This window comes from Fukomys damarensis, unplaced genomic scaffold, assembly GCF_012274545.1.
Source record: "Fukomys damarensis isolate Sample0158 unplaced genomic scaffold, DMR_v1.0_HiC HiC_scaffold_19, whole genome shotgun sequence".
In the NCBI taxonomy this organism is placed as follows: domain Eukaryota; kingdom Metazoa; phylum Chordata; class Mammalia; order Rodentia; family Bathyergidae; genus Fukomys; species Fukomys damarensis.
Window position 1 is genome coordinate 17,151,099 of NW_022900931.1, and position 15,828 is coordinate 17,166,926.

At 35.9% G+C, this 15,828-nt stretch overlaps 1 protein-coding gene across 1 annotated transcript in view; it reads left to right on the top strand.

Moving 5' to 3' along the window:
- Nucleotides 1–15,828, top strand: part of Pde3a (phosphodiesterase 3A) — a 291,025-nt gene that overhangs the window by 181,119 nt on the left and 94,078 nt on the right. The window contains 1 exon segment of the mRNA XM_010615815.3: nucleotides 735–785. Within this exon segment, the coding sequence (XP_010614117.2) occupies nucleotides 735–785 (51 nt within the window).

Below are 15,828 nucleotides of genomic sequence, written 5' to 3' on the forward strand. Positions count from 1 at the left end.
AATACATTTATAGTCTATCTTGTTAGTGCTGCGACTTGTAAATTGTAAACAGTTTGTCAGTTGATTCTGGTGAATAGTGAGAATGCTGGATAATGAACTTTTATTCTTTTCAGTTAACTTCTTTTAGTTAACATTTTTCTTGTAGATGTTATTGTCATTAAGTAAATATCCTGGTTTCTAAGCAGAGTAGCTCAGGGGTATTACAACTATGGGACTAACTTGATATTTTATATTATTCTTATGAAAAAATTTAAATTTGTGACTTCGGGGGCATATTTCACATTAAATACTTTTATTCTTTGTGGTATTAGTGAAACAGAATTGAAGATTATTAAAGTACCTTGGCCTTCTGGTTCTTATTTATGACAGGTTAGATTACACAATTAGATTAATCAGCATATTTTCCTAATAAACTAAAAACTTACTGAGATGTAAATGAGGCTTTACAGAATTTGATATCTATCTAGGATGTTCCTGATGAAGAACAGTAAAGCTAGAAAGTAACAGATGCTTATGATAACATACTGTTATTAAAATATCTTCAAAATAACTGGAGGTTTAAATAATATCAAACTAAAAGATTATTTCTTCAGATGTCAATTTATTCCAAGTGGTTATTTAATAATTTACAGTGAGAACACAAATTTTAACAGACTACCTATTGTATAAAGGATAAAATCTTGGTCATGTAAAATAACTATGTAACTTACCAAATTATCATATTATCTTTATAGCTCATGGGTCATTCAGAATGGGACCACAAGCGTGGACCTCGAGGATCACAGGTAAGTTTGTCTTCCTTTCCTTTTTCACTTTTTGTTTTGTAATGCTTTGAGCCAGGGGTTTTCTGAAACTCAAGAAATAATAATATGTAGAGGAAGGAAGAGACAAAATAATCATGCCATTTGTTTTTATTTAAGTTAGCTGTAATTAAAGTCTGGATTTCAAACCCCAAAGATGATGTGAATATATATTCTTAGGAACTTTCTGGCATTCCAGATCGCCTGTGTTTATATGAATGCAGATTTTATACTCATCTTGTTTCTGCAGAAAACATTTGATCAGCTACCCACTCTTGATTTTCTTCACTTCCTTTGATAATTTTTCTATGTATTTTTCCCCCTCAATCTTCCTGCTTTTGGTTAAATATTTTGAAATATAATCAGGGTGAACTGAACTAATTAGCTCTCTCTAAATTAGCTGTCTTCATCTATGGGAAGTAGAAAGATGAAAGGACTTATTACTTTTGAAAAGAAACAAATTCTAAACCTTTCTATATTACCAGACTGTTTTCATTGTCTTACTTTATGTCTTAGGCAAAGAGAAAAGCTTCCATGACGCATTTATGCTTTTTAATGACCTAATTAGACAATGTGGATTTGTTTTGCTTTCATAATTATTCTGCCCAACAGAATAAAGGCTGAGTTTTACACTAAGAAAATAATCTGTCCTCCTAGGGTATTTTGTAAAGAAATAAGAGTAATTTTTCTCATAGCCTATGTTTACCTGACTATAAACATACCAAATAAAACTTAAGTGGGTGGAACTTTTTACCTCTACTGTTCACATTTTGCATTTACCACTGGGGGGGAACACTATGAAAAGAAAAAAATGAGAACATAGTTTAATCAAAGTAAGTTCATTGTAAACAGTGAGTTTTTCAAAAGTGTATTTTATAAAACTCTATGCACCTGTGTTGTCATAAGTTTGTGTGGATAACTGTGTTTAATTTAGGTCTCTGGGCTAGTAAAACCAAGTCACTCAATTGTTTTAGTTGGCCTTTTAATAGCCATGATTTTAATTCTGTCCACTGTCACTTTGATTAAGACTGTCCAAAAGAATGTATGCTTTGCTTTCTGGCTTTCACTATCACATTCCCTACATTGTTTTCTCTAACATTTCCCCTTCTATACACACCTATAATATCTTGCATCAGAATTTGCTGAATGATTGGTCGTGAAGTAGTATAAACCCTTGTGATTCTAAAGCTATAACCCTGTAAAGATGAGTATAAATTAGGAAGTCTATGGTTTATTCTTTTTTTAATTCATTAAGTTTATTAGTACATTTCAGGTATACATTATAATCACATTCATTATTGGGAATTTTACCTGTACATGATATATTTGGGTTTTATTTTTCTCCTTTCCTCTGTTAAACCCATCCACCTCTCCCTATTTACATAAGCTTTGTTTCCTGTTTCTTCCTGCTTTTTTCATGTTTTCTTTCCCCTTTTTCCTCCCCTCCCCAGATCCCCTTCCCCTTTGAACATTTTCTTCCTATTTCACAATATCTGTTATACATTTTGATCCTCATTTACATTTTCAGTTTCTCATACCAGAGAAACAATTGGGTATTTACACATGTGTATCAAACTTATTTCATTTAAGAGTATGGTCTTAAGGTGCATCCATTTAGCTTTAAATATCTCTAGTTTGTCATTCTTTGTGGCTGAGTAGTACTCTATTTTATTTGTTTAAAAAAATCACATTTTCTTTATCCAATCTCTGGATGATGGGCATTTAGGCTGTTTCCAAGATTTAGCTATTAAAAACTGTGCCACTATAAACATGGGTATGCATATATAGCTATGGTATGATGTTTTTAATTCTTTCAGGAACATACCCAGAAGTGGAATAGCTGGGTCAAATGGAACCTCTAATCCTAGGTTTTTGAGGACTCTCCACACTGATTTCCACAGTGGTTGTCCACGGTTTCTGATTACTGTCATCAAAGATATTTTGATAGCTGTGTCAGGTTTTGGCTACATTGTTATGTTGCCCCAGATAGACTCACACTTGCAGTCCTCCTGCCTGAGTCTCCCAGAGTGCTGAGATTACAAGTGTGTGCCATCATCTCTAGCTAAAAGTTTGATTGCTAGAGTTGACTTTAAATACGAGAACCCACAATGGAAATTTTAAATATTCTAAATATCATACAGAACTAGAAACATTTAGAAGTACCCAAGAAAAATATTTTTGATAAAGTTTGCTTGCATTGGAAAACCTGAGGTAGTTAATAAAAGGAAAGAAATTAGAAAATGCTCACTCAGATTATCATTATGAATATTTAGGACAGTAATGGCCATCCTTTCAGAGACAAGTGGCCAAACTGCAACCCGGAACCCACTTGTTGATTGCAAACTGCCAATGCTGCAATTAAACCTGAAAACTGAGGTTTTAGTTCGGAAAACAGTAATGCGCACATTAACATCTTTAGTGTTACAGAAAATAGCACCCGTACGATAGGTTCCCCACCACTGATCTTGGACCTTGTTGGATCTCTCAAATTGCAGAATAACTAATCTGTGTGTACTACACATTTATCCCATTTTGATTCTTCAGATTGGATTAAAATGTCAAAGTAAAAAGCAAAATCCACATCAAAAACTAAAAATTATAACTGCAGCAAAAATGTGGTTCTTTGCAAATTTAACATAGATAAGTTAAGCATGAGGTAAAAACCTTTTATCTAATTTCAGCTCCTCACTGGAAAGGAAATCTATGTTTTAGATCACTGATCCCATTGTATCTTGGTTTTTTCCTTTTTATAACATGCCTAAAGCCTTTCAGAAAGAATTTTAGACAGGCTGCCTTTGAATAGGTACCTCTTAATATTTTACCAGTATTCCAAAGACCATGCTCAAATCCCATCTTGGTTTAATTTAGGGTGAATTTTTAAAGGCTTACTATGTGTACAGCATCATTGTGCTTCTAACTTGGAAGAACAAGTGAATGACAGACAAAGTTACTGCTTTCCAAGAACTCACAAATTATAGTTTGAAAAAGAGCAACACTTTTAAGTACAGTATAGTTTACATGTTAGGCAGCCTGGTAGATGTTATATTAATTATATAAAGCAAGTATGATGGGAATTAGGGATAGGAAGTAGTTCTCTCTCCCCAGAACTAGGAAATGCTTCCTACAAATGATGCCCTCAGAGGTGAGCTTGCAAGGATGTGCAGAGTGGAAAAGAGGAATGAATGAGCTTGACTAAAATTCTGAAATGGGAAGCGTGTAGGGCATAGCTGGAGTGAGTGGATTTCCTTTATACCTTCCATTTGAACATGCATCGGATGGGAATTGTTATAGAAACTGCTGTGAATGAATGATCTGAGAAAACCTGCATTATGGAGATACACAGGAGGGAGAAGTAAAGAGAGTCAAGATTTGAGACTGTACACGAAAGAATTCGTACCCTTGTCCTGGGCACTTTCAAGTTCATCCTTAGCAGTGTCAAATGTGAAGTGAGAAGGACAGGTCCAAAGAAGGGTTCCAGATGTTTACTTGAGGGACCATTCTAGTACTCTGTCGCCATAGTAAAGGAGAAAAGGCTGATTTTGTGAGGCTAATTATATATATGACAATTTAACTATGCTAATAGAGAAGAAAAGTGGATTCCTGGGGAAACTCTGTATGGCTGAGAGAAGCTGGGCAGGGAAGTGGTGCACTGTATGGTCTCACTAGGGACCAACTGGAGGAAAAGTGATTCGGAGTCAAAGGAAGAGAACTGTAAAGTTACACCAAGAAGAGAACTGAGACTGTAGACTCAAAAAAAAAATTGAACACCCATCAGATTAGTGGTCAGGACACAAGTAAACTGTAGTTTTGATAAAGAAATAATGGGGGAAAACAGGATACAAGTATTAAAAGATTAGTGTAAATGCTAGAGGGGAAGAGCTTTGTTTTATTTTTAAAGTAAAATTTATTGTATCGGTGCATTTACAGTACACGATGATAGCATTCCTTGTGGGGAGCTGGTACAGGTACATGAGATACCTGACTTCTTTTTTCATCCCCTTTTCCCACCTCCATCACTTGGTCCTCTTCCTTTATGAAAAAAGATCTATCTCCTTGTTTTCTTTTGTCGTTATATTTTGCTTTACAATTACTGATTTTGGAAATTTCCCATAGAAGAGACATCACAAGATATTTAAGCTTGTGTGTCAGATTGGCTTTGAAAAGCAGGTGGAGCCAGGTATGGTGTACATGGCTGTAATCCTAGCACTGAGGCCCTAGATCCTTGTGACTTTGGGACTCTCATGGGCTCCATAGTGACTTCCAGAACAGCCAGGACGACATAGTGCGATCCTGTCTCTAAAACAAATATAAATATATAATATGTGTGTGTGTGTGTGTATTCACACACACACACACACACACACAAACACATCTATATATATTTATATATATGAGAGGTAGGATTGTAGGAAGAGGTGGCAGCAAAGTAAGTGAAATTTCTTTCGTGCTGAGGTAAAATGGGAATTTTAATAATTACAGACAAAAAGGATAAATATGGAAACCTTATGTTGAAATTTTTCAATAAGGAGCTGGTTAAGGACTGACAAAGCAGTGCAGTTCCAGGAAGGGTCTACACTCCCTAAGTAGTATCCTGGAAACCTGCACATAGCTTTTCCCTTACACAGAACAACCCCCTCACTTCCTCCCCACCCCAGCCATTTATACTACTTCAGAAAGGTAGGCCGTATTCTCAAGTGAACTGCTCACTGGATAAACCACCAGAAAGCACTAGAAAGATAGCAAAGACATCCATCTATTACTAAATGGTACTGCCAAATGAAAACACATGCCATGACTCTAATGAATTCAGCTTTCTTGATAGAGATGGAGGGCCTAAATTTGAGACTGTCATACCAGGAAATCTTGAATGGTACACAGCTCAGAAATAGATGTCGTTTTTAGATATCTAAAGGGGAGGTGTTGGAGCATCAAAAACTACATAGTAGAAAATGTAGAGATGTCTCAAATGTATGTTAGCCTGGACTCAAAGTTTAGCATATTTTACTTTGATCGGAAGAACATAAATATGTCAAGTATTCTGCAGCCTTTGAGGAGTCAAACATACACAAAACTACTTTTGCCTCCATGTAGTTGCCAAATAACCTTTGGCAATATATAGTTTTGCTTAAAGTTAACTTCAGTAATTATCAAGATAGAGTGAGCTTTTCCTAGGTTTCCCTCTAGATGCTTAATGAATAAAGGCTTTCCTCATTTGTCTTCATCCTCCAAAATTATATAGGCATTATTGAGAATTTAAGAAAATGCACCTTTCACATTAAATGCCTACCATGTTGAAAAACTACCAGTCTTCCTCCAAGTAAATCCCACACAGAATTGCTCTTGTTTCTTTAGACTCAGCAAGAGTTTCATTCAACTTGACTTACTGTATTCTCAGTCATTTTCTGACATAAATTTTTAGCTCACTCACAGCTCTCTGGGTGATTTTTTTCTTCTTGGTGTTTCTTTTTTTTTTTTTTTCTTTCTTCATAAGTATTTACTTGAGCAGTAGATCATCCACATATAGGGAAAAAATGCTCCATGATAAATAAGCTTTCAGAGTTCTTTTATCTGGCATTATTCCTAGTAATACCAAATGAAGTCAGGGAATGGCATTCTCAGAAAGTAATTAGTTTTTCTTTAAATTCTTGAAGAAAATTTTTCCAGTGGGAAGTTAGAAGAAGCAATAGAAAACTGCTGTCCTGTGAAAAGCATTAAGAAGGAAATTCCAGGGTGCTTGTGGGAAAGATTAAAGTGAATTTGTAAACTCCCTAGCATTTTAGTACACTGGAACTAGCAGGCCTTCACTTATTAGTAAAGATTTGTAGCTTCTTTTGTCATTTAGTGCATTATTGATGTCTTTACTACCCATGAGACTTTGCCAACTGGCCTTGAGATTTCTTGCTGAATGAACAACAGTGTTTATAATCCATCTAGCTTTCTAAAGATGAAGCGATTCTGATTCCCTATTTTGGGAGTGGAACTGACTCATTTGAAAAGTCTTTAAAAATCTTTAGATGGTCTATCAATAAGCTTACAACTGATATGTGTCCTATTTTATAGTATGTCTGTAATTGTTTAGCACTACTGGTGATTGCAACTTGTAAAAATTGTAGAATAAGAAGCAGTTATTCAGATAAATTTGCCTTTGTAGCTTTGCTCTAAGTCTCATGGGGGAAGTTTTGTGGGAATTCACTTTTCTGTGTGTGTGTGTGTGTGTGTGTGTTTTGACCCAGGGTCTTGGGCTGTCCTTGAACCCACTATGTAGCCCTTGCCTGGAACTCATAGCCGTCTTCCTGCCTCAGCTTCTCCAGTGCTGGGATTACAGTGTGTGCCACCACAATGACTTGCATTTCACTTTTCTCCTACCTACGTATAAAGGAGACTGGATCTGTTAATGGTAGTTACTGAAGATGAGTAACGTAATTATTTGCCTATTAATGTCCTCAGTCAGTGACAGGTCAATTATTTTCTGGATTGAATAATTTGTTTTTGATAAGAAAGTGTAGAGTAATTTAACTGTCTTACAGATTCCCCTGGAGTAGTGCCATGTCAATTTATTAATGTCCATTAATACATTTTAGAAAGATGACCGGCCATATTTCTCAGGAATTTAGTGGCAGGGATTAATGTGAGCAGATTGGGAGTCCTCTATCATCTCCTGAAAGCCTAGTATGTTGCCAGTTGCTAGCAGTTTATGCCCCATGTAGAGCTGGCTGCAGGGTTACTTTTTCTATAGCCTTAGTATCTTCCATGAGCTTTCTATTCTCCTTTCCATGGTTCCAGATATTAACCTAACACCTACTAGTACTAGTTTAGAAATTCTTCCAGTAATTGCTTCCTGTTTATTTTTGGGCGGGGTACATTTCTCTAAGGAAGATTTTATTTTGTTTTAGGATTTTTTGGTCTGTTATGAAATTTGTTTAAATTTTGCTTCGATGGACAGGGCCCACAAGACAAATACCCAGGCCCCATTCATTGTCAGGTTGCCCTTGACACCTCACTCAATGAGGACAAAAAGGCACACAAACAGCACGCCTACCTTGTCCACTAAGTCTTCCTTTAGGCATTTAAAATTTTATTTTTTACTCAGATCTACACAGACAGCACTCTTTTTTCACATTTCTCCCACTTTATGAAATTACTTTTATCTAATCGCCATTTTATGTTATGTCTTCTGACAGACTTAATGAGACAGTCTAAGAAAATCTGTGTTAGTGTAGGGTTAAGCCCACAGCATCCACCATGTCCAAAGGATGTTAACATATTTATATTTGTCCTCAGAAAAGGGAAAATTGTGTTTCTCTTTAACAAGTAAACTTACAGTGTAAGGTCTCCAGCATCCCGACTCTTTACTCGTGAGATGCTAATTGTGATAATGAATGATGTCTCCGGACATGTCGGATGTTCTCGGGGAGGCAAAATTGCTTCTGCTTCAGAATTACTGAGATGATAGCATAGTCTTCTTGGTCTGCATGTAGATAATAGTAAATAAATATTCATTGATTAATTTTGACCCTTCACACAGGAAAATGGGAAGATGTTTCTTTGAGCATTTGTATTTTCACATTCCATCCGTAAGTCTATCAAACAACAGTTTGTGTTTGTGTGTTTTTTGTTTTTGTTTTTTTGAACCAGGGATGGAACTCAGGACTTGCGAGGCAGATGGCAGCACCACTGAGCCAAATCCCTGGCCCTCAAACAACAATTTTAAAGGACGTGTCACTTCACTGTGAAGTAGTTTTCTCATGGTGGAATTATATCCTAGTAAACTAGGGGGAAATGCACTCACCCATTCAGATGACTCATAGGAGCAACTGAGGAGAGAATGTGGCTCTGCCCAAGCCGTGGTTGCAAGGAATGTGTGTTTTTGGTGAACTGATGGATGATGAACTTGAATAAATCACTTTATATTAAAAGCTCAGATCTCTTTAAAAGAGAATAAAACAAGTCCATAGAAATAAAAAGGGAAATTGCCTCTGGCATGTCCGCTTTTGTTTTCCCCTGTGTTTATAGATTGGTAGACATGTTGTGTAATACTCAATGAACGACCTTATTTGGAGGATTGTGGACATTGTTCATCTTGCTTCTGTTTTTTTGGTACTGGGGATTGAACTCGGTACCCTGAGCTTGCAAGGGAGGCGGTGGAACCACTGAGCTAAATCCCCAGTCCTTGGACCTTGTTCACGTGACGTGTGTGCTGCCTTCTGCTTGTTTGGCTCAGTCACAACTTTGTGGTACCTTATATGGAAACAAAGCAATAAAAGAAGCAGCCATTGATCATAGGTATTTGTCTGCAGGAACTGTAGAAGATTTACCTAAGACTTTGAGCCACAGAGAGTTTCTGAGTACTTTTGCAGCTGCAGCTTCCATTACATTTTTCTTGACCCCCAAAATATCATGATATAGACAATGTGAAAATGAATTAATTACTTTAAGCTTCCGTAAAGCAAATATATACATTGGGATAGTTGCTTTGTAGCTCTAAAGGTTTGCCTCCCACTTGTTAGAATAACAGAAGAAAACTACAATCACTTCAGAGTCATCAGTTTTACCTTATTTTTTTCTTCATATTGTATTGCAGTATCTCTGAAGGAAAATAATTTTTATCATGTGCTGGGTGATGTATGCAATTTCTAGCTTACAGCAAGAGGTTGTTTTTTACTCAGAGTGAAGACATGCGCTCTTATGAGGGCAGTTTGGGCAGTGAATTCTTTTTACTTAGAGATAAAAATAATGGAAATAAGATTACAAATACAGACAGATTCTCATGGAAGACAAAAATCTCAGGGTAGCATGCAGTGAGCAGCACAAATCAGGTAGAAGGTAGGCAAGGTGAGGAAAGGCACAGGACAGTGAGAAAACAAGTTCCCCACCTGAGGGAATGGAGGCAAGAGAAACTGAAAAAGGTTGTGAGAAATGATTATCTTTTAAGATGAGTCTGAACATCTGTTTTGTTCTACTATTAAAAAGACCCAGATACTGATTTTTAGCACTTTGTTGGTATCATTTTTAGAAATTTTAATGAAATTTTTAGTTAATTTCTTATTAATGTGTAGCCACATTATATGTATAAATATTTGTTATAGTATTAAAATTTCATGTATGGTACAGGAATTTTTCTTTTCTTTACTATTAGAAACAAACTAAAAGATTTTCCCATATCATTGGCCACATGATTTTATATTTTCATCAGAAATACTTTATTTTTATTTTTACATTGAGGGGATAAATTTTTCCTAGAAGATTGATTCTTCCTATTAAAAGATAGTCCCACTTTGTTTTAAATGCAATTATCATGTATAGGCCAGGGATTTACCTCAGTGGTGCTACCACCTGCCTTGCAAGCGCAAGGACCCGAGTTCGATCCCTGGTACAAAAAAAAAAAAGCAACTATCATGTAAACATAAGTAAATCCAAGGAACCAGAGCTAAAATTACGACTAAAAACCCTGGAGGTCGTAATATTATAGGTAGTAACGAACTGCAATTTTCTTTAAAGTTACAAGAATGAAGCTTTCCTGTCAAGCATGATTTTTCCAGATTATAGATTTTTGTGGTTGTTGTCTTGAGAGGGTGTGTGTGTGTGAGTGTGTGTGTGTGTGTGTGTGTGTGTGTGCATGTGTGTGCTGATGCGTTGCACAGGAAACGATTCCTGGAAGACTCTGTTACAAATTTAGTGTTTGTTCTTACCAGAAATCTGCAGGTTTCCAGCTTGAATCCAAATAGTTTGCAAGCTTAATTCTGCAACCCTATAGCTAAGTACTTCTAGGGAACTGTTTGCACTTGGATCTCTAAGACCATTTACATTGTAGAATCTTGTGACTGGGTTCTCTTCAAATCATTTTAACCCCAAGTTTAGAGAAAGTTGTTTATATAATGTAAGTGATACATGCTTAGATGAGAAATTTAAAGCAACATTAAAAAAAGTGTGAGAGGAAAAACGATACTCAGAGGATTGTGAGTGAGGCAGACAGATGTGTGAGAAGTTTCAAAAGGAAGCTGACGTGATCAGTGAGGAAGATAAAGTACAAACACGTGGTGAAGGCCTTGTTTCCAGGGGATTGGGACAGAGGAAGGAAAAGGAATTGTCTACGAAGAGACCGGAGGGAAAAGGATTGGTGAATGTAAGAAAGCCCGTCTTGTGAAACGAAAGGAGGACACCACGATCGCAGCTATGCTTAAAAATTTGGATGCGTGCACAAAAGCCCTTTGAGTGTAGGATTAAGTTTTGGGGTTTGGCATGTCTGAAACCCTTTTTGATTCGTCCTTGTCCCTAGTCTGGCTTCCTGGGACTTGGGGCCATAACTTGTTGACAGTTCTTTTCTGGTGCCTCAAGAATACTGCCACATGATTTATATTCAGAGCTTTGTGTTCTTTTAAAGAAATTCCACCTCATCGTACACACATGTGAAATCTAATCTAGGACAATTTATTTTTCTTTTTTGATATGAAATATTTGTATTTTTACATGTATTTTTGACGTATTTTTAGATAGCATGACTTTAGATAAATGCTGCTAAATACTGTAGTTCCAGAAGCCAGTCTTATTGTATACTGATTATGGCAGTATGCAGTGGATTTTTAATACATAGATCTCAAGTAAATAAAAACATATTACAATGTATGAACTCAGAGTTATTCAGGTAAATTTTGCTGAGCGAGTATGTCTTGAGGAAATCTGCTAATACATAGTAAAATGGAGCAACCCTCTAACATTTGGTGGAATTATTTCTAAAGCATTCATAGTAAGAAGCCTTTTATCTATACTATTCCTCGCTTTAGGGCTTTGCTGTTTCTGAAGCATACAGGCAAGTTAAGATTCCCTCATTTTAACCTGCCTGACTCCCTTTTGAAGAATAGTGTTTTGTAACTTTGCAGACTGATCTGATGGGAGAAAGACTTTGTCACGTTGGTCCTAAGGAGAAGATAGTATTTATATCCATTATTTTCTCTATGCGACCATGTGTTATACTTAAAGCCTGTGGCTCCTCCCTCCCTTGCCCCTGTTTCTTTTTCTCTTATGTGGAATTTTTAAGGGCAGGAGTGATCCCGTTCCATGCTGCTCAGGGAGCTGCAATTTAAATAAGGACTTTAATAGAAACTCATGACACATGATGTTTCCAGCATTTTCACTGTATTTTGCTATTTATTTGGCTTAAAATCAGTGGAACAAACTGAACTTGGCATTGCTATTTCTGTTCAAAAAGAAGAAAAATATATAATTTTACCATTTCTTATGTTTTGGCCTTGGCACTGTAACTTTTGTTTATGGAAAAAGACAGAAGAGGAAAAAGCATTATTTTGATTTCACATGATAAATAATCATACCAAACTGAAGTTTCCTTAAAAAGCATCCTTATTTCTTTTTATTATAATGTAGATTACTACTAATATGGCACAAATAGGAAACATGAAATTCTGTTCATATCTTCCTGAAATGTCATTGTAGGTTTAAATTCATCACTGTGATTTCAGCTTAACAATGATGTTCCATTAAAATGCAGCCAGTTGTTGTACCTATTAATCAAGAAAAGAGACACTTCATTTTCTTACGGATGTTATTTCTTCTTGATAGATTTGTTCAGGATTAAGAAGCGTTAAATTTTGCTTAACAAAAATGTTAACTCACACTTACTGGTTAGACTCCTTTATAATTAGTTTATGGACTTTATTAGCTGATTTAAAACATTAACTACTTGAATATGAAGTGCGTTTCTATCAACTATTAATAAGAAAATAGAAATATAATTAATGTGCGTGACTTCCAAATGTTTCAGACACATTCTGTTCCTATTATTTTTATGCATGGTTGCTCATGAAAATAATAATCAGCAGACATAGTACAGAAAGTACTCAATTTTCCCAGAATGATCAGTACATGTATTGTACATATTCTATGCATAACTGGAAGTATGGGAAAAGTACCTCATTACTATATTTCATAGTGAATGGTTCAAGATTCCCCTCAGTATGCAATAGCTTTTTTCCTTTTTGCTAAAAATTGAACTCAGGGCCTGGATCATACTAAGCAAGAGCAGTGCCAGTGAGAAATACCCTCACCCATAGTATGCAATATTTGAAACATACAGAAAAACTAGAACATTATATACAAAACCCACATATTGCCAATTAGATTTAGTAAATGTTAACATGTTAGCTTTGTTTCCACTTTATTTCTAGAAACTTATTTAGAAATGTTCTTGATAAACTTTTCATAATATAGACATTTTTTTCATTCATAGATATACACATTAGTTACATTAATTTCACTTGATTTGATCTTATGCAAATTTACAGAATATATAAAACGTTAGCTCAGAGAGTATGGAAAAGAAAAATAGTACATAGCAAAAAAATATTGGAAGATTAATTTTATTCCTTTTTCAAAATGATAACCAAGATGGATTCATTTTTATTTTATCTTTTTTTGGGGGGGTAACTGGGGATCAAACTTGGGACCTTGCACTTGCAAGGCAGGTGGCAGAACCACTGAACTAAACCCTCGGCCCTCATTTTTATTTTTAAGTTGGCTACACTTATAAATATGTATACAAGTAGCACCTATTTTAATACCATCTTGAGAGAGCTGATCTGTGATCACTATTAAAAAATATGTAAACAAAAATCAATAATAAATGTATACTATAGTCATATGCATGCTTTGTAATAAAAATTAGATTATTATCTCCTTGGCAATATTTAAAAATATAAATAAATTGTATTATTAATATTAAATATTCCTTTTCAACTAGACTGGCCTTGTCAGCAACACTTAAATGTTTTTTTGAAATCATGTTCTAGAAAATCATCTTTGTACTTGTCACTAGATCCACTTCTCAAAAGCAACTTCAGTTAAAGGAATTGGAAAATTGGAAAACTGATGTTATTTTGTGTTGCTACACTGTCTTCTGAAACTGTTACTTTCTATGTAAATAGCATTTTAACAGCTTAAACTACAAAGATGTTCTTTTCACTTTTAAAAATTTTTAATCATTTATGTGAGAGATAGGGTTACAAATATTTATCAATCTCTTTTATAACCTTATAAGGATTATCATAGTTGCATACAAAATACAGTAGCTTTTGCAGAAAAAAAAAAATCCCAAGATAAGATCTGGGTTGTAAAACCTATTAAGTCATCATCCTACTTAATATGTTTATCAGTGGCTATCCAGACCGAAGAATGTACACATTTTGTTGTTAAAATGCAAGACATGCAGCTAGCATGAAAATGACACAAGGATTTAAGAGTGTTTCTCATTAAATTCCAGTTAAAGTACCAAACAAGATTTGATTGAAGAGGATGAAATAGAATTTTGTACTCATACTTTTAATACACTTCAGTGTGGAAAGGGTCGGCAGAGTTATTTATAAGCTGATGAAGAAACAAAACTGAGGCTTAAAGATCTGGGTTGACTTCAAGCCCCAAATTGTATGGCTTTTCTAACAGCAAGTGGCAATATGGACCTCTAAACAGTAGTAGCTAAGGTGTGTGGAGCCCGTTTAGTCCACAGAAGTCTCCACTGTCTTGATGGCCCTTGTGGTGTTGCATCCAACTTTTAGCGCAAGGTTTCCGAAAATTGAGACGCTGACGGACCCACCCAGAGGATTAGCAAATCCAGAATTGATGTCCCAGAAGAAGTTGAAGTTTTACTTAGAGGGGAGATCTTAGGATGAAAGCAGTAGTGGTAGAAAAACTGCTCTCTCCTTAGACTGACTCTGAGGGAGATGTTCCTGGCCATTCAAACCGATTTAGAAATAAAATCAAAAGAAAGTAAAAAGATGTAGCCGATTTCCTGAGTATGAAGTGGTTTAAATGATTGGTACATAGAAAAGTCGTAAGTGAGTTAGTTAACTCGGAGTAATGAGTTAGTGTCCTATGGGTGCGTTTTCTTATTACTTCCGAGTGCTGATGAGCTATTCAAAATACCCAAATCTCAATCTTCTAAGTGCCTGCATACCTCAGTGTACCTCCGAGAAGAGTCCTTTCCTTGTGTTCTTCACTTAATGGAATTTTACAAACCTGGGCTAAGATGTAGGCTGTGTTCTGCAGAGTAGGAATATCAATTCTTCTTGGGAAGCTTTTCCTAAAAGAAGTGATTTATCTGGCCTTCACGATCCATTCAGCACCACTATAGAGCTCATCAGAAATTTTGATTCGCAAAGTTTTAGGTGGAGCTAGGAAATCTTTTTCTTTTCTGTGATGTCCTTAACTCTTCCAGGGAGGTATCTAGAAATGAAATAGCTAGATTCAGTGGGATTTCTCTTTGTAGCTTCTTTGACCAATCTCCATGAATTCCATAGTGGTTGTATTACTTTATATTCCCACTAAAAAATGGGGCGGGGCTCCTCTTTCCCTGAAACTTTACCAGCATTTCTTCTTCTTCCTTTTCTTGATGACAGACTTTCTTTCTGCAGTAGATGGAATCTCATTTTAGTTTTAATTTGCATTTCTCTAATGGCCAGAGGTGTTGAACATTTTTTACGTATTTATTGGCAATTGGTACTGCTTCTAAGAAATTTCTGTTGCTTTCAGTTGCTCACATTTTCATTTTAAGGGATTTCTCAGCTGATGAGAAGTGTTTATAATATTGTATCATTTGAGGCTGACCATATAGGTCACAAGTGGATTTCAGCACCTAGCCTTCCTTCTATCACTTCTGCCTCGAACTCTGTGGGTAGGGTTCAGGGTCTTTCTACTCTGTGCTTGTTTACCTGTAAATTATAGGAACTTGTATTTTAGATGGATATTGATCATTTATTCCTGAGTTTGGATGAAGGATGAGGAGAGTCGCATTAAATAAGGGGAGGAAAGTGAGAGAGTGAACCTGCTCAGGATGGAGTTGAAGGAGGGGGGAACGACATGGAGGTCTGACATGTACCCCTCTTCTTGCAGCCTGTGGCACAGAAGCAGCCATGTTTCATAACTCTCGGGAAAGCCATCCACACTATAATCTGCAGGAACGATGGAGCTCAGTGTTGCGCAGTGTAAAAGAAGCCTAGCTGCACACATGGCCTTTTTGAAGCTC